General features: G+C 45.5%; 1 protein-coding gene across 1 annotated transcript in view; it reads right to left on the bottom strand.

Moving 5' to 3' along the window:
- Nucleotides 1-27,758, bottom strand: part of eys (eyes shut homolog) — a 275,597-nt gene that overhangs the window by 54,251 nt on the left and 193,588 nt on the right. Inside the window, 1 exon segment of the mRNA XM_034100069.1 lies at nt 13,476-13,661. Within this exon segment, the coding sequence (XP_033955960.1) occupies nt 13,476-13,661 (186 nt within the window).

The following is a 27,758-nucleotide window of genomic DNA, read 5'->3' as shown; positions in this document are numbered from 1 at the left end:
TATACGCTTAGGGAGTGAGAGTGTGTTGCGTGGAGAGACCGGCCCTTCAGCAACAAGGTCCCAATCCAGGGTGCCTCCTCCCTGGACTGCGATGGAATGCAGAGGCTCGGCCTGCTCCGCATACCGCCCATGGAACCGCTGGTGGCGGCCCACCTTCTACTGATAGGGTATCTACGAAGGTCACCCGGTGAGAGGTCTCTAGAGCAGAGATCTCCAGCGGGCGCACGTAAATCACCCGGAGCTCTTAGCGGTGTTCCCCACCCTAAAATGCTTCCTGCCTTCTCTCAGAGGACACCATGTCCTCGTGAGGACAGACAACACAATATCGTGTATGAACCGCCAAGGGAGGTTGCGTTGTCTCCAGTCACACACACTGGCACACAAACTGATCCTTTGGAGCGGCAGACGTCTCCTCTCTCTGAGAGCGACACAGGCACCTCGGGACAAAACTACTGTCCAGAGGTGCACCACTCTATGCAGACTGGACTCCATATCCAAGGATCGTGAGTCCGCTGTGGGTGCGTTACGGCGGAGCCGCGTTAAATCTGTTCGCATAAAGAAAAAATGCTCAATGACAACTGTTCTCTTTAATGCACGATTTAAACACACTGTTAGGCGGGGATGCACTCGTACACGATTGACCTCCGGGTCCTCTGTACGCGTTCCCACCCCTGGCTCTGTTACCCCCAACTCTGGCCAGAGTGAAGGAGCAACGCCACACACTTACTCTGATGTTTCCGCCCTAGCCCGCAACGTACGGGCTGGCGGAGAAATATCAGCTGTTGTGCGGGCAGCCATGGCAGCCCCCACCACGCAGGGACATATTGTCTCAGGCGGGGGGGGCGATCCTTCACCCACGCCCAGAGCGCGGGGCACTATGGGCCTGACCCGTGAGTGGTACAATCTGAATACAGTGGGACTCCCTCAGAAGGTGATAAACACTATTCAGAGTGCGAGAGCTTCCTCCACCAGGTCTCTTTACAACTGTAAGTGGAGGGTGTTTGAGGAGTGGTGCCTTCAAGAAGGACACATCTCTTTTCAATGTCCTGTCGGGGTGATTTTATCATCTCTACAGGACTTGATCGATAAACACAGAGCTTTCTCCACGATCAAGGTGTACCTGGCTGCTATTGCTGCATGCCATGTGGGCTTTGAGGGCAAGACGGCTAGCCAACATCCTTTGGTTTGCCGTTTTATGAAGGGAGCTCGCAGGCTCCTCCCTGTCTCCAGGTCGCTGGTGCCCTTATGGGACCTGGCAGTGGTTTTGAATGGGCTCAGAATGACCCCATTTGAACCCCTGGAAGGAGCTGACATGAAACATCTGTCACTCAAGACAGTGCTGTTACTGGCCCTGGCATCCGCTAAACGGGTCAGTGATATCCATGCACTGTCTGTACATCCCTCATGCACTCAGTTTGCCCCAGGGCAAACGAGAGTGTTGTTGAAGCCCAACCCTGCATTTACACCAAAGGTGGTTGGTTCGTGTACCCGAATTGACATTGAGGCATTTCCTCCGCAGCTGGTTTCCTCCGGGGAGCAGCAGCAGGATCTGTTGTGTCCAGTCCGGGCTTTACACACATATATGGACAGATCAAAGGAGCTTCGTCTTAATGACCAACTCTTCGTGTCCTGGGCTAACCCTCACAAGGGCAAGCCTGTTACTAAGCAACGGCTCTCACACTGGATTGTGGAGGCAATTGCTTTGGCCTATATGTACGGTGGCCCTGAAGTGCAAGACACCACAGCATTTCACAAAACACTACAGCATTTCACAAAACACTACAGCATTTCAGAAAACCCCGCAGCATTTCAGAAATCACCACAGCATTTCAGAAAACACCACAGCATTTCACATTGGACGGAAAGGGTATTCCTTTAGGGAGAACACTTCTTGTTTGTGATTGGACAGAGCCAGCCAGAGAAGCACTGCTGTGATTGGTTGTTTTTTCTGCCAGTCAAGAAATGACGCTTCGTGATTAGCCCAACACATCAGCCGTTAGCTGTTAGCACACACTCAGAGCTCACAGCTCCTCATATCTGTTCAGAAACTGGACAAAAGTTAAACATGTACAAACCACAGACTGTCTATGTCATGGCGAATACAGTCGCTGCTTTATTTATGTCTGTATGACGTTGTTGTGAGTGTGGACGGAGCAGCTACAGGTTAGTTTAGCCTGATGGATCCGATTCCGATAGGATTTACATGGAGATACGGCCCGCCCCCTCTCCAGCGTCTTGTTTGAATGACAGGAGTAAATACAGAATTAATGCTTTATTAACTCATGGTTTTTAAGGGGCTTATCTCCATGTAAATACTATGGTAGACCACCCAATATTCGCATCGCTCTAATCGCTCGAGTTTCACCGCGGCTGTCAGCTGTGTTTGCTCCTGTCAATGCTGTCATTCAAACAAGAGGCGCTGGAGAGGGGACGGGGCGTATCTCCATGTAAATCCTACAACAAAATGAACATATTTGACCGTGATTTAATTGTGATACACGTTTCAAAGTGATGCAGAAGTAACAACATACTGATAGCAGTTAGTAAAAACCATGAATTAACGCTTTGACAAGTCTGCAGACAAGACGGCAGGCGAAAAGCTTTTAAAATGCGTGTTTTCTGAATCGGATTCATCAGGCTAAACTAACCTGTAGCTGCTCCGTCCACACAACAACATCATACAGACATAAATAAAGCAGCGACTGTATTCGCCATGACATAGACAGTCTGTGGTTTGTACATGTTTAACTTTTGTCCAGTTTCTGAACAGATATGAGGAGCTGTGAGATCTGAGTGTGTGCTAACGGCTGATGTGTTGGGACCATACGTTGTGGGACCATGGTTGGGACATATTTCGCTGTCGGGTGTTGACCAATCACGAAGCATCATTTCTTGACTGGCAGCAAAAACAACCAATCACAGCAGTGCTTCTCTGGCTGGCTCTGTCCAATCACAAACAAGAAGTGTTCTCCCTGAAGGAATACCCATTCCGTCCAATGTGAAATGCTGTGGTGTTTTCTGAAATGCTGTAGTGTTTTGTGAAATGCTGTGGTGTTTTCTGAAATGCTGCGGTGTTTTGTGAAATGCTGTGGTGTTTTCTGAAATGCTGTAGTGTTTTGTGAAATGCTGTAGTGTTTTGTGAAATGCTGTGGTGTTTTCTGAAATGCACTTCAGGGCCACCGTATGTACGAGTCAGAATCTGCAAGCACCTTCGGGTCTGCGGGCTCACTCGACTCGGGGCCTGGCTACATCCTGGGCTTTGTTCAAGGGTTTCCATCCAATACATCTGTGCAGCGGCGAGCTGGTCCTCGCCGCTCACCTTTGTCCGCTTTTACAGGCTAGACGTCTCCGCTCCAAGCGTGGCCCGAGCAGTGCTGGGCACCTTGTTGAGTCAGGACTCTACCTGTTAAATTCTGGTTGATCTGTGATTTTCGAGATAAGCTCGTCTGGCAATACGGGAGCTACAATATCCCATAGTGAGACATCGAACGGAGTGTTATGAATGAGAACTATAGGTTACTTACGTAACCCCAGGCTCAGAGTAACATGAAGTGAGATGTCTCACCAGACGGCCCTCCTTGCTATGGTGAAGCGAGAAGAGGTGCTTATTTTGAATGACGCATGCGTTGTGGCGCAAGCTACTTATAGGGGGTGATTTCCCCTGACGCTGACGTCAAGATCACCAGCCAATCAGGATTGGTGTAATGAGATTGATGCTTCTGTTTGCTCCGCGATGAGGCGCATCCCATAGTGAGACATCTCACTTCATGTTACTCTGAGACTGGGGTTACGTAAGTAACCTATAGTTTCATGTCTTGTTAATAAGTGTTATTGTGGTAGAATTACTATTCTTGTGGTACTACTGCCTTATTAGGCCCATATTGAGCAGAGCATATTAAGACCAAAACTCATGTACAACAACTTCCTTACTTGCAATAAATAAGCACTAATTAGAGGGTTAATGAGGAAAAACTCTCAACTAATGGCTTATTACTTGTAGAATATGGTCATGCAGAATAAGGCATTAATAAATGTTTTATAATGACTGCTAATATGCATGTTAATTAACAACTATTGATGGTTAATTTGTGTACCAAAGTGTTACCGTATTTTCTTAACATGAGCAACACACATTTCGCTGATATTTCTCTTAATTTTTTGTTATGAGAAAAATATGAAAAAGTCCATTTCAGATGCCCCAAACTTTTGTTGTCACCCAAATGTTTGCTTCCTAATGCTGCATTAACACTGTGTTGACTGTGCAAACAAGATGATTTTTTCTTAACTTGGTTAGGGTGCTCTTGATCATCACAGACAGATATGCTTTATGGATTCTAGTTAAATAGGGAAGGCTTGTAATAATTTATATTGAAAAACGTCACATCACTTTAATTGGTGTCAGACAGGATACTGTATCTTTGTCTTAAATTGGATAGCTCCATGGCCTATGTGTGTTTAAGGCTTAGCTGACTGACCTTTCAAGTGCACCAATCTTGTATAAAGCACTAATTTAGAGCCCTCTTAGGTATTGAGATCTGGCTAATTAATAGCTCCTTAAATACAAAGATTTAAGTCTTTGGTGGAACACTTACGCATTCATGAGAGGCCAATATCAGCTCGGAGAGAAGCTATTATAACTCCAAGGAATGCAATGGTTTTATGGCATAGGTAAAAAAAAATTAAACATTTGAACAATAGAGCCAGGCCCGGTTCCAGAACAAAATGACTAAGGGTGCATCTGAGATTAGAGAGGGTGCAGTGGTAAAGTGCTATTTTTATAAGTGGGGAGTGTACCTAACACCCTCTATGGGGGTCCTCACCTCCTCTGGGGGGGGTCCGGGGGCATGCTCTCCCGGGAAGATTTTTTTTTAAATATTGAAGTTAAAACCATCAATCTGGTGCACTTTGAGAGCAACATTAAGAGATATATGGATCTATGTGCTCTTTGCTTGATTATGCCTTCCCAGTCCCTTATCACGTAGCCTATAACAGCATGGCGCCAGTTGTTGCAGCCAGTTGTGGTGAAGGCATCTGACTTACTTGAACCGAAATGTCTGCATGCATAGCAGAAGATGGCATCTTTTTTACATGAATATTCCAGCCAATCTCTGTTTTGAAACCATGAGCTGCAAAATGAGCGCCTTACCCCACTGTACAGGCGAGTTGGGTACTTTTTTAAATATACCTGGGCAGGCTCTGTTTTGCAGAGGTCCTCTGGCACTTGCGGGCTGCCGAGGGATGGTGGTGTTTGGGGCAACGAAGACGGCTGTGGCTGCTCCGCCTCTGTGGGCGAGGCGGGTAAAGCCAGCGAGTCGGGCAGGAGGACGTTAGTGTCCACGACAGTAACGTAATGTCCCCATGATCTGAATTGTTACCTGCAGTAGATGCAGTGTATGCTGGCGATAAGGGCTGGTTGTTTTAACCATTTTCTGATCCATCACTGACTGCTGTGTAAGCACCTTGCAGATGATGAATGTGCAGCGGCACAGGTCACGCGCACCTGACATAATAACGTTACTTACCGTTTAAATTGATCAAATAAATGCAGCAGACAATGCTATTCAACCACAATTACAATTTATTTTATTTCAACTATATTCTTCTTCTTCTTCTTCTTCTTCTTATTATTATTATTATTATTATTACTACTATTGTTAGTAATAGTCGGCAAAATGTAATATTTTTCACTTTTAATATTTTTTTTTTTTACTTTTAATTTTTCAAATGAGGGTGCATAACGACTCAACTGAGGGTGCAATGCACCCCCGTAGAACCGGGCCTGAATAGAGCTTACATATATATTAGGGCTGTCAAACGATTAACATTTTTAATCAGATTAATCACAGCTTAAATATTAATTAATCATGATTAATCACCATTCGAACTATGTCCAAAATATGCCATTTCTTTATGTATATTGTTGTGGGAATGGAAAGATAAATGAAAGAAGGCGGATATATCCATTTAACATACAGTATCTATGTTTATTATAACATTTTTCTGCATGTCAAAATGAAAGACAACCCACACACCTATCAATCATCAAACCGTGGGGTCTTAATTCATTACGTGTTGATTTCTATCAACGGGGAGTACTTCAGGAAAGTCGACAGAGGGGGGGGGGGGGCTGCTAGTGGAGTACTTCGTGACCACAGAGTGTGAACGTTGTGATCAGCTGTTTTAGCGCAGTTCTCCAGTGAAGGGGGGAGTCTCCCTCCGCAGCCGGTTGGCGTAGTTTTGGCACAGTTCCGTTGTACAGACCGACGTTAACAGCAGCCCTGTCTGTGCACACGGAGACCGACTCTGTCGTCCGGTGATCTAACCGCCTTCTGGAAAAGCTTCACAAGTACGTCGGTACGCAAATGCGATTTGTGACACAAGTGACGGTACGCATTTCAGATTACGCACATAACCTTCGTACCAGTTATGTGCACCCCTGTACCAGAGCCATATTATTACTATTATATGGCTCTGCCCTGTACTACAGCAAAAGTATTCTCCGTCGGGACTTCCTGCAACAACACCACGCCGTTATCAAAGATGTTCTATTGAGAAGACGATCACTACGTGACAAAAGTTTTCAAAACCGTGGCTACTGAAATCAATCTTACTAACTGCTGTCTGTGCAATTTGCGAGTTGGCAGACTTTATTTTGCTTACTTTAACATCATTTTTCATGGTGGGGCTAAGCCATTTCTTGGTATGGGTGTAGCCTACCCCAGCCATACCCTGGCGCCGCCACTGGTGGCATGTATGGGGCGGGCCATTCTGCACATGCGTTAAATGCGTTAAATATTTTAACGCAATTAATTCAAAAAATGAATTACTGCCGTTAACGCGATAATTTTGACAGCACTAATATATATATATATATCGGAGGCAGACAATATACATTTTGATCTAAGGAAAGAAGGTACATGGACCCTGTGTTATATTGTAATGCTTAATATATATGCAGATGTTTTAATTAGAGGTGAAAGACCTTAGACAACGTCACAGACTTATATTGGCAAGATCAATTTTGAGATGTCTGTACCATTTTTGTGGGATTTAATCACCTGTGGTGGTTACAGTTCTGTCAGATTTGCACCTGAATTGCTGGGGTGTCATACGGGGACAACCGTAGCCTCACAAGATCAAGGTGGTTGCAGTTTTTAAAACGAAGAGCTGCGATCCACGGAGACACACATTTGGATGTTTCTGGAGTCATTAGAGGACCCGCAGCTCAAGGCATTCATGTAGTGGCATTACCCCTAGGCTGGCTGGTACCTAACACATTGAAGGAACAGATGTATAATACACATAAAGCCGGATAAATGGAACAAAGTTCTCATGGCTCAGCTTTCTCAAAAAAAGAACCTGCTCACTCCCATTCTTCCAAAAACAATGCTCTATTGTTAAAAGGGTCTACTCAGTGGTTGTCAGGTCTACCTATCCAAATCTCCTCCAGTAACAAAAGATAATCTGTGTGTGTGTGTGTGTGTGTGTGTGTGTGTGTGTGTGTGTGTGTGTGTGTGTGTGTGTGTGTGTGTGTGTGTGTGTGTGTGTGTGTGTGTGTGTGTGTGTGTGTGTGTGTGTGTGTGTGTGTGTGTGTGTGTGTGTGTGTGTGTGTGTGTGTGTGCAGGTGTGGGAACAAAAGAGCTGATAGGATCTGGGTGTAATGTGGAGCTCATGGTTGTAGACAATACTCACAGATGTCTACAAATGCAAGGCTATCTTTCGTCCTTCCCCAAAGCATTGTATTCCACAATTGTATCACATAACATTAGCTTGTGGTAAAAAAAATATTTTGGGAAATACATGTTGCAAATGACCTTAACTCAACAGAACAGAAAAGCTGGTTCAATTATAATACTTTTCTTCTTAAATGTGTCTCAGTGCTTCCATGCCTTTCTCCTGTAGCCTTGGAAACACAGTAATCATCTTTGTGTCCAACAGGTCACTGAAACAGCAAAAAGATGAGTCATAGTGCTGATCTTTTTATCCGTCCAGTGATTTTAAAACAAATATTTAGAAATAAATATGTTTAACAAAGATTATAAAGAAACACCACAGGTAGTTATTACTCATCCTTTGTGTATGAACAAATGTTGTTATTAAAGTAGAATCAATTCAAATTACGTGAAGTGTTTTGTTTTTTCTATAGCGCCATAACCGTTGCCAGGCATCCAGCTTGCTAAAACTCAGAAACAGGATAATGTTTAATGTAACCAGTGGTAAATTAACAAAGCACAGGCTGTAATTTCTGCATTATTATTGATACAAAAATAAAAGATGTAATAATAAATAAATTATTTATTATTATTATTATTAATAATAATAAAAGATTGTGCACATTAATAACAGTGATAACAAGCGTGACAGTAACAAAAGGGGAGATAAGAACATCTCCTTAAGTTATAACTTATTAGGAAAACATTATGCAGTGTAGACTTACCCCTCTCTTCAGAGGATCTTGGGGACATTTGGAAGACAATTTACTTCTGATAATATCAAATATTATATACATCAGTTTTAGGTTTTATGTGCTTATTTATTCTTTGCCAGGCGTACGTTTTGTGTCTGCATAGCAAATATGAAGCCAGCTGCCGGTTTGCTTGTCAGGAACCTACAGTGGGCCCGGCTAGTAGATACTCTGGCACATAACCCACATAAATGGGTTGCCTTCATACTTTGTTTTGCAGAATTGCAGAAATTACATCGCTGTCAACCAAGATATCCAGTGATTATGGTAAGCTAACTCTCTCCTGCCTGTAATTGCATAGTGCAGCTTATGTATTCTCAAAAATGTTGCACAATTTCTTAAACTAAAGAGTATTTAATAAAACAAAAAGTTATGCATCCTGACACTCTAAACATACCAGTGTCCCGTTAATTAATTATGAAGTCAATATTTACACTATTACATACAGTAGCCTTATTAGAGGAAACTCTAAGCAGTTCATTTCATCTGTATGGCAGACACCGATCAAAATGGACCTTTAACCCACATACAAGGCACAGCAGCAAAGATATTAGCCACTTAACCCTCCGGTATCATTCGATTGGACTACGCAAATTAGTCATTCGAGACAAAAATGTCCACTGCAAAAGACTTTGATAAAAACATTATATTAAAAGGTTTTTTTTCACAACTTTTTTGGGTTCAATCTTTAAAGCAACTTCTACCCTAATAGAAAATATCAAAAATGTAATCATTTTCAGGATTTTAACCCTTTAAATGCTATTTTGAATACATGAAACCGCTGTTTTTTTTCATGATGAAAACAGAGGAAATGAGTTATTTTCCAAAAATACATATCTGGAGACTGGCTCTTTTTTTTTATAACAGTCTTGGATATGTCAAAGATTAGCAACAACATTGATTTTGGTGGATAATTAGTTTTTTCACAGAATCAGATTAAACAAAAAAGTCACATTAGCCACTCGCGGACAAAAATGTCCCATCCACTCCCATTATAACCACATATTTTGATCTCTCCACCATACCGGTATAACATCATGCATTTTGTAATGTCAGGGTTTTATATTGGAGGAAAATAGTTCAATGTGTCCTTTTTACTCTATATCACCAGATGTGACATTTTACCATTGAATTACATGCTTGTCATTTCTTGGTTTCTTTGCCTGTTGTATAATGGGGCCCTGCCAGCCATTGGAATACATGTATGCAACTAATATGATGTAGGTGTGTTGGTATGGATGTGGAATAGTGGTATCAGCTGAGAAATGTGTGTGTGTGTATGTGTTTGTGTGTCTGGATGTACAGTGTGTGTGCACAGAGACAACAATATACAGTAGATTTGGTTTACAGCAAGTCGCAGTTTTCGCCTCATATCTTTCTTTCTTTCTCTCTCTCTCTCTCTCTCTTTCTTTCACTCCCTCATTCCCAAACTCATACACACTCTTACATATTAAACCTCCTTATACCTTATGTGTGTGAGTGATTGTGTGTGAGAATGAGACAGGAGTAAGTGTGCTCTCATGAAGTTTTGTTTTTCATTTGTGCTGTTTCATGTGTCTTTGAGGTAAACGGATGTATTGTAACATCCCATCATGTCTGCTAAATTGTTCATGTCATGTTAATCAGGTTCATGTTATTGTTTCACGTTTAGTTCATAGCCCAAGTTCGATTTATGTTTAGTCAAGTCTTTTTGTTCACCTGTCTAGTCCTGTCATTGCACTTCCTGTTTTATTTTGTACTTACCTCTGGTCTCATTTCAGGTCCCCTTACTTCCTCCCTTTGTGTGTTTTCCCGCCATCGTCAGTGTCTGCCCCACCCCTGATTGTTTCCACCTGTTCCCCCTTACATCATGTATAAATAGTCCTGTCTCCCTTTCTCCTGTGCCAGTTCGTCTTGTGCCTTGTGCCATTTAGAGAGCCAGTTTGTCTCGCCAAGAGATTATTGTATTTTGTGACCATAGTCAAGTTTATTTAGTTTGTAATTTGCTTTGCTACGTTTTGCCTCTTAGGAGTGATTTTTTGTTTGAACTTTATACTTTTCCAAAGCAAAGACTATTTTGAACAAACTTTCTTTTGAGTCGTGCGTTTGAGTCCAAGTGTCTGTAAGGTTCCTAACATGTGTAATCTTGACCCAGCTTGACCTCGATGTTTTGAATTGTTTGAAACTTCTAAGTCCTTTGATAATGTCTCTTTAGCAAACAGACATACACAGCCAAACATATACTCCTTGAAGTAAATAAAAACACCTGGCTGCAAAGCCAAAGCTTCAAATATGTGTAGTTTGGCTGGATGGTCATTTCATTCCTGTGATACGCAACAAGCAGTAAGATGAAGAGGAGCTTCTCTGTGGGACAAGAGGTCTCATGCAGCCCGTAACTTCAGCTGCAGGACTCATCCTCTGAAACAGAAACACCCTGAGAAGGAGAATCTGGTGTGGATCTGCCTGAACTGTGCTTGAAAGGAGTCAGCACAAGGATAAAACACTTTTTTGCCAAACAGTTCATTTATCAGATGGGGGCAGAGAAGAAGGAACAATTCTGCCCCGAATCCAACGTTGATACAGAGGAATCGATGAGGTCCTTTGCTGAGGAGGTTGAGGAGCTGCAGAGGAACTGCTGAGGAACAACACGATGGTGATGAGATGTATGAAGGAATACAAAACCATTTAGATGGAAAAAGCCTGATGTTCCCAAAAGTGCTTAGTGATCTCCTCCTCAATCACACCACAAAGGGGATGATAGCACCAGAGATTGCCACAGGAGTAACAAGAATATTCATTGCGCCGCCACGTGAAGCCATGCTTAGAGAAATAATCAGATGTTTACGGTGGAGTCTGATCGTTCTTCGTCCGACCCTTCCCCTGAAAGTGGAGAGGACACAGAGGATCCCATCCCGTAGCTGTGCTACATTCCTCTGCACTATCCTATCCAATGTTTGCTCAAACATCTGTGGCATCAACATCCCTCCAGTTTGCCACCGAACGTCCCCATGCAGGTGTGTCATGTCGACAATACTGCTGATGATCTCAGGGGTAAAGAATAAATCAAAGAAGGATTCCACGTCATGAATTCTTATTTATGCCACTCGTAATGGCATAACGCGTGGGCCCTGAAACCAAACCTCTGGCAGCAGGAATGTAGCGTGGCGTTTCCTCGTGAGAGGGAAACCAGATTTGAAAATGTTTTGATGCCCACCCACTGCCACGATCGACACGATCCTCCGGATAGGATAGTGCAGAGCAATGTAGCGCAGCTTCGGGATGGGATCCTCTGTGTCCTCTCCACTTTCAGGGGAAGGGTCAGACGAAGAAGGATCAGACTCCACTACAAACTCCACATCAGATTCTCCTTCTCATTCTCCCTTGGACCGGGAGGGTGTGTGTATGTGTGGCGCGAGCGAGCGAGAGAGAGACCTTACGTGTATTGTTGTTGTTAGCATCTGGTGCTAGCTAGCAGCGCTAACGGATATAAGGAGCTGTTTAAATGAAAACACACACACACACACACACACACACACACACACACACACACACACACACACACACACACACACACACACACACACACACACACACACACACACACACACACACACACACACACACACACACACACACACACACACACACACACACACACACACACACACACACACACACACACACACTTTGTATTGTATTATTGTATGAGAGGTTCCAGGTTGAATTGAGGCGAATATTTGTAATGTTCAGAGGTTGTTGTGTTTAATATTCAAGAGAATATTTATCATTGTTCAAATGATAATAACATTTGCATAAAGCATATTTGTTCACTCATGTTGATAAGAGTATTACAAACTTTATATTAAAAAAATATTCCTCTAAGGCAGTGGTTCCCAACCTTTTTTCCCAAGGGGGGGGGGGGGGGGGGGGCGCAACAGCGGTAATTCAAGTTTAAAAGTCTCAAAAATGCTACAACTACTGTCACAAACTGGATGAATGTGATGTATTTTGTTAAAGGAGGAAGAAAGCGTAATTAAGGAGCACTATTGGAGTGACTTTGATGGTTATTGGACTCAGGATTCATTCATTTTGGATTCCCGCTGTATGAAGAAATTAAAGGACGGCGCAAGTGGAAACAATTCACAAAGGGATTAAACTGTTTAAAACACATGCTCAAAGTAAGCCGGATTTTGCCAATGTGTTTGTGTGGATTCAAAAGTCGTAAATAATCTACAAAATGGAGGAGACCAATCTGATCGGAGCAACTGTGACAAATAATCCAACTGAAACCGGCATGGACAATGACTATGTTTTAAAAATGCGCTTATCCAGAAAAGCCCAGTTTGGACACTTAACGCGCAGAAGAAACATTTATATTAAAGAAAAAATTATACATTTCTCTCTTTTTATGCCTATAATAGCTACTAACTTGAATTTGTATTCAAATTAATTAATCAATTATTTTTTATATTTTATTGTAATGTAGAGACAAGGCTTTTAGTGACAATCATGTATTGCGTTTAAAAAATAAATAAAAAAATAAATAAATATAATATTTGGCCTCAAATCATCTGAGGCCTGGCGTCCCCCCTGCGATCTTTGGCGCCCCCCCCCAACCCCCCTCTAAGGTACATTTAGAACAGATAAAATATGTGCGATTAATTTGCGATTGATCACGATTAACTATGGACAATCATGCGATTAATCGCGATTAAATATTTTAATCGACTGACAGCCCTAGCACCAACACAACCAAAGTTATTGCAAAATGAAAAGTGAAAAATGACCCATATGGACAAAAACGTCCACAGTGATACCGGAGGGTGACATTCTAATGGATAGTACTATTAATTGATATTTTTAATTGGAGGGTATAAACATAATTATTTCACTCACATGACACAAGTTATACTTTTTAATAAATGTATTCAACAAAATGGACATATTAACACAGATGCATGTTTTTTTCCTAAATGTGATCTACTTGCTATCAGCGTTGCAGTGCTTTTCAATGTTTGAAAGAAAATGGGACTGTACTCACTGTAGAGGATTGTGCCTTGAGCAGATCTGGTTTTCACTGTCAAACTAAGAATAACAGTGGTGTCCTTGAGCGTAGCAGGGAGATTATTAGTGGCACCAGAAGGCTGGAGATGGGATGAAAGGGGCTGCAGCTCCAAATAAGATGTGCCATCAAATGAGGGGATGTATACTGTGGTACCTAGAAAGAAAAAAATAGAAATAGATGAAATTCATTTAGATCAAAAGAGAAAAGCGAGTAGAATCCTACAATTCCTTAGAAAATAAATGTGTACTCCAAAACATTACACAACCAGACTTGTGTGAAAACAAAGCCCTACAGTGCTATTTGTTCGTCAACAGAACATAAATAGTTGGCTGCTGTGTGGCTTGGCAGCACTGAAGCTTGTCTGCGAGCAGAGTCTGCATGGCCTGTCAGTTATTTCCCAATGGATGAAAAAGTGAAATGACTTTAAGCAGAGGCGGAGGAGGTACCGGCTCAGGTCATCAACTCCACAAGCCAGTGATGATCTGCTGGCTTTTACACCGAGGACATTGTACACCTGTTGAATGGCTTGCTGTTCAGGTACATGACTGTCCATTTAAAATAGGCCACCCAGACCGAAGCTCAGGGGATTCTACCTTCAGAGTCCAGCTCTGAAGGAAAAACGCAGTTTATCCTCAGCAGAGGAGCTCTTAATGTACAGGATCTGGTGGGTTCAAGAAACTACTCTTTTATTGTCAGAGATACATGAATATCCTCTCATGACTCATGTTCACTTTTTTTTAGTGCTTTGATGTTGGATGAAATGGATTTTAAAAGCAGACATGACTGACTGACAGCATTAAGAGCAGAAAAATCAAAGACAAGAAATATAAAAAAGAGGCATTTGATGAAGATGTAACATACAGTTAGCAGTGGTCTTGGATTTTCTAGGATAGTGGCAATGGCGGAGGCAAATGGATGTTAAATCAGTGTCAGAGTTTAAGTAAGTAACAGGGTTTCTTAGTGATATAACTGTCACAACTCAGTATATAGTACATTTTCTCTGATAATGTGAAATCAGGTTAAACAGGAAATGTGCTTCTGAGGCATTGAGATTTGTGTTTTTTGAAATGTGTACACCATGTTATTGTGCCACGAAAATAATTAAGTAAATAAAGTTGCGATAATTTTTCAATTGCATGTATTATAAGCTACAATATGATAGTTAGTTAGTCTAAGCACTTTGAGTCATTGAAAAAGCGCTATAATAAATGTACGGAATTATTATTATTATTATTATTAGTTAAAGAAAAGAGGACTATGTGGCTGCTGTATTTTTGTTTTAATTTTCTGTTGGCCTGCTTAATCTGTGAGTCATATACTACTGGTGGAAAGGGCTCGAATGATTTTATTTATGACAACAAGGACAGCACAATTCCAGGATATAAGTCATTCATGTCTACAGCTTATCCTGAAATGGCTTTAATAGGCTCGAAAAGGAACCAAGTCAATAGTATGTGAAAATACGAGCAACGTTTGACAGATCGGACATCTCAGTGGCCTGGGGGACAGAAACGCAAACTAGGTCCAGTTTAATGATCAGTCACCAGACCAACAGAGAAGAGTTTTTAGTCATTTCTCAAACGGTCATAATCCTGTTATCTTCGCCTGTGTGCTCTGGCACTTTTTCGACACTTGCTCTTTTCACAGCCAATCGGAGTGGATGACACTTCAGAGTTGCACAAAGAGTTAAGTGGAGCAAACATGAAAGCCGATACTTCAAATTACAAAGAGCTTGGCTGAAAATAATGAATCAATCCTGTAATGTTTGTTGGCAATTTCTGGGTAACGCAGATTGAGCTGGCTCCTTTTTTAAAGACACCAGCAATTACAGAAAACACGCATTAGATGACAAAAAAAAAAAAAATTGGCAGCACCTAAGCAGTGTGTTGGCAAAGCAGGAAGCCGACAACCACTCATCAGGTCCCATTAGTGTCAAACACAAAAACAGAAAATGCTCACCACCTAAAAGTGTTTTCTGATTGCTTTAAAAAAAAAAAAAACCTGATCATCTTCACCACATTTACAGGAATCTCTCTGGTACTGATGTCTAAAAACATTACACTGAGGACCAATTCATATTTCATTTTCATAAAAATGATGCACAACAAAGTGAATTGTAGTCAATTAGGTACCTCCTGTTGTAATGTTACTGTTGGATGTTGTTAAACATGCACACAACAATGGTATGTTGTTGTTTAAAGGAAAATGGGTTGTCATTGGGATTGGATTGCATTAAAAAGGTAAGGGCAAATTAAAAAAGCAACCTATTTGACAAAGCTGGGTTTTAAAATAGTTCATAGAAATAATATAATGGAAGTTCAAATCCAAAAAGAAAAACATGCACAGTCGTGGTAAGGTAAAAGCAGACGAAAACACAAAACTGGGACAAAACTGTGCTACGAACTTTCATTTTATTATTCCTCTGGCAAACATCACAGCTTCAAATATACGAGAAGTCAGGACATAAGGTAATGAGCCGTAAAAGGAGGTCATGATCAATACAGACCAAGTCTGAATAATTTCCTGCCTGACTGGTTTCCTTTTTTTGCCAACTTCCATACCTTGAAGCCATTTACTTCGTAACTAATTTTTTTGATCACTTAGCTTTCAATTGAATGCTTACTTGACAGAGTGTCTTTGGCAAGGTCTACGACCCACTGTGTCTTATTTGGAGGGACAATTTATCATCGCTTAAAACTCTGACATGCTCAGATGAACTGGCTTAATCTTGACAAAACCTGTTTTACGGTTGGCTACTTGATATCAAATACTCACTCAACCACCAGGCACTGGCCTGCATTACGGTGTGTCCCACTAGAGGTGCAGAGCTGATGTCCAAACATAGGAGAGCAGGATTCACAGCTAATACGGTTCAAATGTCTTATTTTCAGGCCGAACATACCATTTCAACTAAATCTGACTCAGAAATAAGACTGAAAGCTGCATTGGTTTAACACTTAACTAAAACAATTTGAATAACTATATCATTGTTGAGATTTAGTGGATTTGGTGATATAGCAGATGTGTGCAGGCATTTTGTGTGTAATACTGTCTGAGTAATACATTTGACATAACACCTGACATTATAGCTTTAGAGAGGAGTTTAAAGCTTTGCTGTGTATGAAAATGTTAATATATTACCGTTCCCTGTTGTAATCTTAATCCTGCACTTACAAGCAAATATAAGATGCACGGCTCGGCTCGCTCACTGGTCACATAAACAGTAAGTAAGTGTAGGAGGGAGTATTGAGATTTTTAGGTAAAGGTAAAAGAATGTTATAGTGCCGCATACTGCATTTTACTTGAAGCATCTACAATCAGTATTTTACAATGTATCAAATGGCATGTTAGTTACAATGTGGGGGGTTTACCAAGAGTAATTAACCTACAGGGAATCATCTATTTGAGTTTCAGCTCATTGTTTAGCTTTCAGGATCTCATCTTCATATAGCATTTTTTTCTAATGAGCTATAATTACCCACAGTACACTACTTGCTCAGCACCAAACTGCAGACACAGAAAGAGACTATAGTTGGTCAACATAGTGGAGCATTTAGCAGTTAAAGAGACCGATTTGTAGAGAGCAACAAAGCCGACAGAGTCAACACTGGACTTATATTCACCATATGCTTTATGTTGCTTCTTAACAGCTGGAAATGTAAATAAGCAGATGTTGTTAACAGGTTCACCATATCAATTTAAAGGGTATGATTTGTCGGTATTGTGTTTGCTTGTTGCTACTCAACAAACTATAGGTTACTTACGTATAGGGTTGGGTATCGTTTGAATTTCCACGATTCTGATTCCGATTCCGATTCTACTTTTCGGTTCTTAACGGTTCTCAATTCCGATTCTTTGAGGGGCAGGGTAAAAAAAATGATTACGTTCTTGTTGAGAAAAACAAGCATATCTGCCTTCTCAGGCATACCGGGAAGAAATGTTTGAACATTTTAAAGCAAAATGCTTCAATCTGATCATGCACTTTAAGCAGAATTACTAGAGACTAGATCTAGGGGGTACATAAACACCCATATGAAAAAGATCGGTTTACATTTGAATAATTAAATAAGTATGTGAGCATAACCAATAACCCATAGCCAATAACAAATACATGTAAAGTATTTTATTTTTGTTGTTCATTCATATCTTATTTTACTATTTTATTTATGCATATTTTTTTATCTCTCCAGTTTAAAACGATATGTCTGGTTTACTGTCCTATAGTTTACATTGGAATGATTTCAAACCTGTTTTATCCCAATAATTGCCTTGGAAATATGTGTTTACATAAATTGTGATCAAAACGTTTGAGATCCACTGAGATAACTTAGACTAAAGTGAACTATCTAAACACTCAGAATCCTTTACCTCACTGAGCTGTAGTTATCAGCCTCAGTCTGACTGGAGAGGACTCTCCCTCCACATCATTGTAGAACAACCTGATCTCACCAGAATGCGTGACTCCACCACGACTCCTTAACACTCGTGGAGTCACGAACTTTGTTACATTTACGTGTCGCCACCACGCAAACAACCCCAATGTAAAGTGAATGAGGCTCCTTTGTCGTGGTGCACACACGCATTTCTACAACGTCCCGCAGTGAGCTTTTATTCTATAAAACGTTTTTTTAAATCTACTTTATAGCTTGTAGTAACTCACGGGAGGCTTCTTTTATTTTATTTGTATTCATAATTATTTTAATTTTTCGTCAGAATGTAAAATTACATTAGTTACGAATTTGTGTTCTCAAAAAACAGTGCATTGTGTGTAATGCAACTGTGATTTTTATTAAATTAGTTAGTTTTTAAGGAAGGCCAGAGCTTCAGCTGTGTCAAATAGATTGTTCCCTTTAGTTAACGTTATTTAAAAGATAATGATCATGTCCCCTGTATTGTATTACGAGCGTCCATTCCCATTGGATAACGGAGAATTTTACACCCGGAAGTAAGTATTCTCCTTACTGTCGATTGATTTTACAGTGATATCTGCACTACTCATCGACTAAAAAACACCAAATTGTCCTTGTTAATTACACAACATTGATTGGTTTGAATTGAAAAGAAGGGTTTTATCTATAATGCCCACCGAGCGGAGTCAGATTACGGAGGAAAATTTCCTCGTAAAGCACCCACTCAACATGGGCCTCATAATAAAACTAAACCCCGAACGCCACGGCGTACGGAGAGTTTTGGTTATTATGTAATGCGTAGTGGCACTACACCCGACTTTTCTAGTGCGGGACGCACCTACGGGTGCCGTCCTTTCACGGAAGGTCGTCACCACGGACGCAGGTCAGACAGGCTGATTTACGAAGGTCGCCCGGTGAGAGGTCCCTAGAGCAGAGACTTCCAGCCGGCACACGTAAACTACCCGGAGCTTTTAGCGGTGTTCCCCACCCAAAAACGCTTCCTGCCTTCTCTCAGAGGACACCATGTCCTCGTGAGGACAGACAACACGATATCGTGTATGAACCGCCAGGGGAGGTTGCGTTGTCTCCAGTCACACACACTGGCACACAAACTGATCCCTTGGAGCGGCAGACGTCTCCTCTCTCTGAGAACGACACAGGTACCGGGAGTTATGCACCTCGGGACAGAATTACTGTCCAGAGGTGCACCACTCTATGCAGACTGGACTCCTCATCCAAGGATCGTGAGTCCGCTGTGGGTGCGTTACGGCGGAGCCGCGTTAAGTCTGTTCGCAAGAGGAGAAAATGCTCAATGACAGCTGTTCTCTTTAATGCACGATTTAAACGCACTGTTAGGCGGGGACGCACTCGTACACGATTGACCTCCGGGTCCTCTGTACGCGTTCCCACCCCTGGCTCTGTTACCCCCAACTCTGGCCAGAGTGAAGGAGCAACGCCACACACTTACTCTGATGTTTCCACCATAGCCCGCAACGTACGGGCTGGCGGAGATATATCAGCTGTTGTGCGGGCAGTCATGGCAGCCCCCACCACGCAGGGACAGATTGTCTCAGGCGGGGGGGGCGATCCTTTACCCACGCCCAGAGCGCAGGGCACTATGGGCCTGACCCGTGAGTGGTACAATCTGAATACAGTGGGACTCCCTCAGAAGGTGATAAACACTATTCAGAGTGCGAGAGCTTCCTCCACCAGGTCTCTTTACGACTGTAAGTGGAGGGTGTTTGAGGAGTGGTGCCTTCAAGAAGGACACATCTCTTTTCAATGTCCTGTCGGGGTGATTTTATCATTTCTACAGGACTTGATCGATAAACACAGAGCTTTCTCCACGATCAAGGTGTACCTGGCTGCTATTGCTGCATGCCATGTGGGCTTTGAGGGTAAGACGGCTAGCCAACATCCTTTGGTTTGCTGTTTTATGAAGGGAGCGCGCAGGCTCCTCCATGTCTCCAGGTCGCTGGTGCCCTTATGGGACCTGGCAGTGGTTTTAAATGGGCTCAGAATGACCCCATTTGAACCCCTGGAAGGAGCTGACATGAAACATCTGTCACTCAAGACAGTGCTGTTACTGGCCCTGGCATCCGCCAAGCGGGTCAGCGATATCCATGCACTGTCTGTACATCCCTCATGCACTCAGTTCGCCCCAGGGCAAACGAGAGTGTTGTTGAAGCCCAACCCTGCCTTTACACCAAAGGTGGTTGGTTTCGTGTACCCCAATTGACATTGAGGCATTTCCTCCGCAGCTGGTTTCCTCCGGGGAGCAGCAGCAGGATCTGTTGTGTCCAGTCCGGGCTTTACACACATATATGGACAAATCAAAAGAGCTTCGTCTTAATGACCAACTCTTCGTGTCCTGGGCTAAACCTCACAAGGGTAAGCCTGTTACTAAGCAACGACTATCCCACTGGATCGTGGAGGCGATTGCTTTGGCCTATACGAGTCAGAATCTGCAAGCACCTTCGGGTCTGCGGGCTCACTCGACTCGGGGCCTGGCTACATCCTGGGCTTTGTTCAAGGGTGTTTCCATCCAAGACATCTGTGCAGCGGCGAGCTGGTCTTCGCCGCTCACTTTTGTCCACTTTTACAGGCTAGACGTCTCTGCTCCAAGCGTGGCCCGAGCAGTGCTGGGCACCTTGTTGAGTCGGGACTCCACCTGTTAAATTCTGGTTGATCGGTGATCTTCGAGATAAGCTCGTCTGGCAATATGGGAGCTACAATATCCCATAGTGAGACATCGAACGGAGTGTTATGAATGAGAACTATAGGTTACTTACGTAACCCCATACTTCAGAGTAACATGAAGTGAGATGTCTCACCAGACGGCCCTCCTTGCTATGGTGAAGCGAGAAGAGGTGCTTATTTTGAATGACGCATGCGTCGTGGCGCAGGCTACTTATAGGGGGTGATTTCCCCTGACGTTGACGTCAAGATCACCAGCCAATCAGGATTGGCGTAATGAGATTGATGCTTCTGTTTGCTCCGCGATGAGGCGCATCCCATAGTGAGACATCTCACTTCATGTTACTCTGAAAACTGGGGTTACGTAAGTAACCTATAGTTTTTTATGTACAATTTTACCATTCAATCTCATCCAACTGATTTTGCTGCCGTCACTCCTCGGCTCTTGGTAGTGCAGGCATTTATCAAACCTGGTAACTCCGGGTTTCCTTGCAGCTGTCAATCAAAGTCCAGTGGCTCCGCTCCAAAATCCCAGAAATGTTTCACGCGCGCGTAGACAGACTCCGCGAGGCTGACACTCCCGCGAGCGAGCAAGGAGCCTGTCTCTCGCAGAGCCGCTCGCGGGCGCAGAGCCGCTCGCGAGGGTTTAATCTGCGCGCGAGGGTCATTTTATGCGCGTGTAAAAGCACATTTTCCGCTCGTGAGTAGCTTGTTTTACGTGCTAGAATATTGACCCAAATCTGACTCCATATCAGAGCCAGGGGTGGGAACGTGCACAGAAGGACCGGAGGCCAAACGTGCGTGAGCGCGTCCACGCCTAACGGTGCGTTTAAATGGTGCATTGAAAAGAACAGCTGACATTGAGCATTTTCTTTTGATGCGAACAGATCTACCGCGGCTCGGCCGTAACGCACCCACAGCTGACTCACAATCCTTGGATGTAGAGTCCAGTCTGCATATAGTGGTGCACCTCTGGACAGTAGATCAGCCCCGAGGTTCATCACTCCTGGTACGTGCGTCGCTCTCAGAGAGAGGAGACGTCCGCAGCTCCATAAGATCAGTTTGCGTGCCAGCATGTGTAACTGGAGAGAATGCAAACCCCCTTGGCGGTTTATATACGATATTGTAGTCGTGTTGTCTGTCCTCACGAGGACATGATGTCCTCTGAGAAAAGGCAGAAAGCGTTTCAGGGTGAGGAACACCGCTAAAAGCTCCAGATAATTTATGTGTGACCGCTGGAGGTCTCTGCTCCAGAGACCCCTCACAGGTCGACCTTCGTATATACCCCCCCAGCCCGTCAGACATGCGTCTGTGGTGACCACTTTCCGCGATAGGACAGCACCCATAGGCACGCCCCGTACTAGAAAAGTCGGGTGTAGCCAGTGGCGCAGAGCCATTACGCATTTCATAGTGACCATCACTCTCCGCGCGCCATGACGCGCGGGGTCCAATCTGAGGGCAGCTACCCAGCTCTGAAACTACCTCATGTGTAAGCGTCCCAGTCGTACCACCAGAATGGCTGACGCCATGAGCCCCACCAACCGCAGACATGACCTGAAGAGAACATATTTGCGTGGCTGAAAATGAACGAGGCAAGCCCTGAAGGCTATCACTCTCTCTGCTGACAAGCGGGCTGTAAAGGACACCGAATTCAGGCGTAGGCCCAGGAAGAGTACAGTCTGGGCTGGGGACAACATGCTCTTTTCTGTGTTTATTATGAAACCCAGGTTGAGCAGGTGTTTTACGAGGACATTCGTCTGCGTAATAGCCTCTTGCTCCGACTGTGCGAGAAGGAGCCAATCGTCCAGATAAGTTTCCAGACGAATACCCTGTTGTCTTAACGGGGCTATCGCGGCTTCCGTACACCGTGCAAACACTCGCGGGCTGAGAGACAGACCGAAGGGAAGTACTCTCTACTCGTAACAGACACCCTGAAAGGCGAACCTCAGATATTTCCTGTGTGGGTAATATACTGGGATGTGGAAATACGCATCTTTCAGGTCGACTGATGTGAACCAGTCGTTTTGGCGCACGAGACGCAACAGAGATGTGTGAGTGAGCATTCTGAATTTGTATCTTTTGAGATATTTGGTCAGAGCTCTCAAATCTAGTATAGGCCGAATTCCGTTCACTCCCCGTTTGGGAACGAGGAAATACTTGGAATAAAAGCCGCTCTGACTCTGTTCGGCGTGTATTATCGATATAGCCTTCTTTTCTAGTAGCGAGAAAATCTCTTGCTCTAGAATATGGGCCGACTCTCCCCGGGCCTGTTAATACAGAATGCCCGAGAAGTGAGGGGGGTGACAGCGAATTGGAGCCTGTAGCCCCGTGTTACTGTCTTGAAAACCCAAGCAGAATCTGTGAGCATCCTCCACTTTTCGCTTCTCAAAGCGAGCGGAGATGTCACAGCTCTGTCGTCTGCCCTCAGTGTCTCTATTTGTTGTGTTATGGGGCCCTCTAGTGTCTGAACACGGTGGTGCCTTTACAATCCCGTCTATTGTCCGCATTTTGAGAGAGGCCGTTGCCGCTCTCAAAAGAGGGGCAGACGACAGACTGTTCATTGTTTTTATTGTTTTTCTTTTCATTTTTATTGACTGCGCCCTTGGCTTCAAGCCTGGAAACGACAGTGGAAAATGATTTATTTTGAAACAACAATGATGACATGTGTTTGTGTGACTTAAACAGGCAGCGGAACTTGCTGTCTTTGATGTTAAGTCCATTTCCCTGATGGCGCGAACTTAAAGGGACACCTCGTCCAGCATCTCCGGAAAGACTGGAAGGAGCTGCCTCTTCCTCCTCGCTGCTTGGGGCAAGTTCTTCCCCTCGTAGCGAGATCTGGAGGTCTCCTTGGCCACTTCAAGCCATGGGATGTCCAGCCTGGACGCAGCGCGTTGACACACGGCCTGCAAGTCCATGCTTAGGACGGGCGAAGCTGGTGTGCTCTCGCCCGGGGGAGCGGACATCGCTCCCGGCTTTGCAGCCTGAGCCGATGAAACAAAGATGTCATCCTCATCCGAGTCAGACAGGAGGAACTCAGAGGTATCCTCTTCGTCCTCCATGTAGTCCAACTCCAGGACATCCTCCGCGGGTGGAACCATGGTGAGGTCCAATTGGGAGCCCCAGCTTGACACAGCGTGGGGCTCCGCTCTCGCGGCTCTTGCTGCCACTGGGTCCCAGCCTGAAACGGCGTGGGGCTCCGGTTCAGCGGCTGTCGCTGTTGTTGAGCCCCAGTCTGACACAGCGCGGGGCTCAATCTCTGCGGCGGACGCCACCATGTCTTGATTGCTGGCCGGCGAATCAGCGGACATGAGGGGGTCCTGTCCCGACAAGCTAGCTTGGCGTGCTAACCGTCGGTGGAGGCTCTTAATGGTGAAGCGGGTACAATGCCCGCACGAGCCGGGGTTATCGATAGCCTCCTGGGCGTGTTCCAGCCCGAGGCAGGACAAGCAGACCTGGTGTGAGTCTGTGCCTGAAATCTTAAACCCGCAGCCGCATAGCCGAGCCTCCGAGTCCCTGACTCCTCTGGTGTGAGGGAGAGAAGGGTCCATCTTCGATCGCCGGGGTGTCGGCGTGGAGTGGACACGCTAGTAACAGGTACGTTACTAGCTTGAAGAAAAAAATCAAACCTTACCGTTATTTCGACAGAAAGAAACGGCGAGGCAGATTACAATATTAACTGGTGTGTTAATATTGCTCAGTCTTCTTGCAAAGCAAAAAAGTAACCGGCAAGCACCCGTCGACCGAATGTTAGCTTTGGGTTCAGTCTGTGGACCGTTAAGCTAGAGCGGTTACTGATAAATCGAGATGTGCTCTGAATCGAGAAGAGGTGATTGAATGATGCTGCGTCGTAGCGCAAGCTACTTAAAGGGTGGGTGGATTCCCTGATGTTGACGTCAAGATCACCAGCCAATCAGGATTGGCGTAATGAGATTGATGCTTCTGTTTGCATACGCGTTGAGGCGCATCCCATAGTGAGACATCGAACGGAGTGTTATGAATGAGAACTGTTATTGCTTGTATAAAAAAGCAACAACAAAAATGAATTAATGAAATGTACTCATAATACGAAATGACCTTAATAATTATTATATACTATATTATGATTATCATATATATTTTTTGCAGTGTTTAAATGTTTAATGACCAAGGTTCAGCTAATTCTGACAGCCCAGGAGCACAGCGGAGGGCCCGGAAGGGATCTCGGGCGGACGGCCCGGGGGCAAGGCAAAGTCCAAGGTGGGGGTCTCGGGCGGATGGCCCGGGGGCAAGGTAGAGTCCATGGAGGGGCGAAGACCACAGCAGGCAAACTCAGGGGGCCGAGCATGAGGGCGAAGGCAGCGGCAGGAAGAGTCAGGGGGCCGAGCATGAGGGCGAAGACCGTGGCACTCAGGGGGCCGGGCTCGAGGGCGAAGACCGCGGCTCTCAGGGGGCCGGGCTCGAGGGCGAAGACCACGGCACTCAGGGGGCCGGGCTCGAGGGCGAAGACCGCGGCTCTCAGGGGGCCGGGCTCGAAGGCGAAGACCACGGCTCTCAGGGGGACGGGCTCGAGGGCAAAGACCAGACAGCTCCGGAGGCCGGGCAGGAAGGCGCTGACGGGACAGCTCCGGAGGCCGGGCAGGAAGGCGCTGACGGGACAGCTCCGGAGGCCGGGCAGGAAGGCGCTGACGGGACAGCTCCGGAGGCCGGGCAGGACCCGGTGTCGGCCGGACAGGAACCAGAGCCGGTGGGACAGGCTTCGGTAGGATCCCCCACGGAAGAGGACCAGTAGTTGGCAGGACCCCCGGCGAGACAGGTAACGGCGGGACCTCCAACGGAACAAGACATGGGATTGGCAGGACTCTCAGCGGGTCCTCCAACGGAACAGGACATAGGGTTGGCAGGACTCTCAGCGGGTCCTCCAACGGAACAGGACATAGGGTTGGCAGGACACCCGGCAGAAGAGTCGTCGGCGGGACCCCCAACGGGACAGGACATAGGGTTGGCAGGACCCCCGGCAGGAGAGTAGTCGGCGGGACCTCCAACGGCACAGGACATAGGGTTGGCAGGACCCCCGGCAGAAGAGTAGTCGGCGGTACCCCCAACGGGACAGGACACAGGGTTGGCAGGACCCCCGGCAGGAGTGTAGTTAGCGGGACCTCCAACGGCACAGGACATAGGATTGGCAGGACCCCCGGCAGAAGAATAGTCGGCGAGACCCCCAATGGGACAGGACATAGAGTTGGCAGGACCCCCAGCGGAACCTCCAACGGCACAGGACATAGGGTTGGCAGGACCCCCGGCAGAAGAGTAGTCGGCAGGACCCCCAACGGGACAGGACATAGAGTTGGCAGGACCCCCAGCGGAACCTCCAACGGCACAGGACATAGGGTTGGCAGGACCCCCGGCAGAAGAGTAGACGGCGGGGCCTCCAACGGCACAGGACACAGGGTTGGCAGGACCCCCAGCGGAACCTCCAACGGACCAGGACATTGGGTAGGGACTTGAGAGGAGACTCGAGAGGGGACTTGAGAGGTGACTTGAGAGGGATCTCGAGAGGGAACTTGAACGGAGACTCGAGAGGAGACTTGAGAGGGGACTCGAGAAGGGACTTGAGAGTGGACTGGAGAGGAGACTTAAGAGGGAACTCGAGAGGGGACTTGAGAAGTGTCTTGAAAGTGGACTCGAGAGGGGACTCGTGAGGAGACTTGAGAGGAGACTGGAGAGGAGACTTGAGATATGACTCGAGAAGGAACTTGAGAGTTGAATTGTAAGGAGACTTAAGAGGTGACTCGAGAGGTGGCTTGAGAGGTAGCTCGAGAGGAGACTCGAGAAGTAGCTCGAGAGGAGACTTGAGAGGGAACTGGAGAGGAGACTTGAGAGGGAACTGGAGAGGAGACTTGAGAGGGGACTTGAGAGGGAAGTCGAGAGGGGACTTGAGATGGGTATTGAGATGGGTCTTGAGAGGGGACTCGAGAAGAGACTCGAGAGGGGACCTGAGAGGGGACTTGAGAGGGAACTGACGTCGGCTGGAGAGCCAACAGGAGACGAGGTGCTGGAGTCGGCCGGTACGCCGATAGGACACGGGGAGCCGGCGTCGGCCAGAGAGCCAGTCCTGGAGCCGAAACTGGAGTTGGGACCATGGCTACTGGGCCCGGTACTGAAGCCGGAGCCATGGCTGCTGAGGCCAGGACTGGGGCTGGGACCATGGCTCTGTGGGCCGGTTCTGTAGCAGGGACCATGGCTGCATGGCCCGGTACTGGGGCCGGAACCATGGTTGCTGGGGCCGGAACCATGGCCGCTGGGGCCAGAACTGGGACCGGAATCATGGCTCTTGGGGCTCGGGCTGCTAGCCTGGACTTGCGACTCCTTCTTTTAGAAGCTGCCTGAAGGCTCCGTGGTCCTCCAAAAGCCAGACGAGTTCCAGAAAACGACTCCTGGACAGGAGCAGGAACTGGGGCAGAAGCACTGGTTGACTCCAGACGGAAAACACAGAGACGTTTATAGTCAGCAGGCTGGAAATCACATACCCAGAGGAAGTTCAAAATCCAGCCAGGTAAGAATTTCACCAAGTCTGGTTTCTCCATAGCTAACCGGTGCGCCTCTACCAGAGCGGCCTCCTTCTGCAGAACACTGGACGCTCCCTTCCACCAATCATAGCAGCCAGCCAAATAAAAGGAAAAATGTTGTAGTTCCACCTCAAATGGATCATCTGCTGGGTCCATTTCTGGTTGGTTCGTACTGTCACGGTTGAGTGAAGGAAGCAGGACCCAAATGCAGATAACTCTGACTGTCACGGTTGAGTGAAGGAAGCAGGACCCAAATGCAGATAACTCTGATAAACCTTTATTTCAAGGATAATGAAACCATTTCAGACAAAACAGAACACTCACCGGTGAACTCAGTCACCAACAAAAGACGAACCAACACTGAACACAGGAAGAGACAAGACTAAATACAGGGAGGGGTAATCAGGAGACGAGAAACAGCCGGGCAGGGGAGGAGAAACACAAGGACAACAGGTGAACACAATCAGACAACTAGACACACCAGGGAAACTAACGACGGGAGGAAAAACACAGGGAAAAGGACCAGACAATAACCCAGGAGGAAAACATGACAGCAAACACCCAAACATACAAAACTACAAACGTGACATAACATGAGA

Source organism: Pseudochaenichthys georgianus, chromosome 15, assembly GCF_902827115.2.
Source record: "Pseudochaenichthys georgianus chromosome 15, fPseGeo1.2, whole genome shotgun sequence".
Classification (NCBI taxonomy): Eukaryota; Metazoa; Chordata; class Actinopteri; order Perciformes; family Channichthyidae; genus Pseudochaenichthys; species Pseudochaenichthys georgianus.
This window is presented reverse-complemented; position numbering and strand designations above follow the sequence as displayed.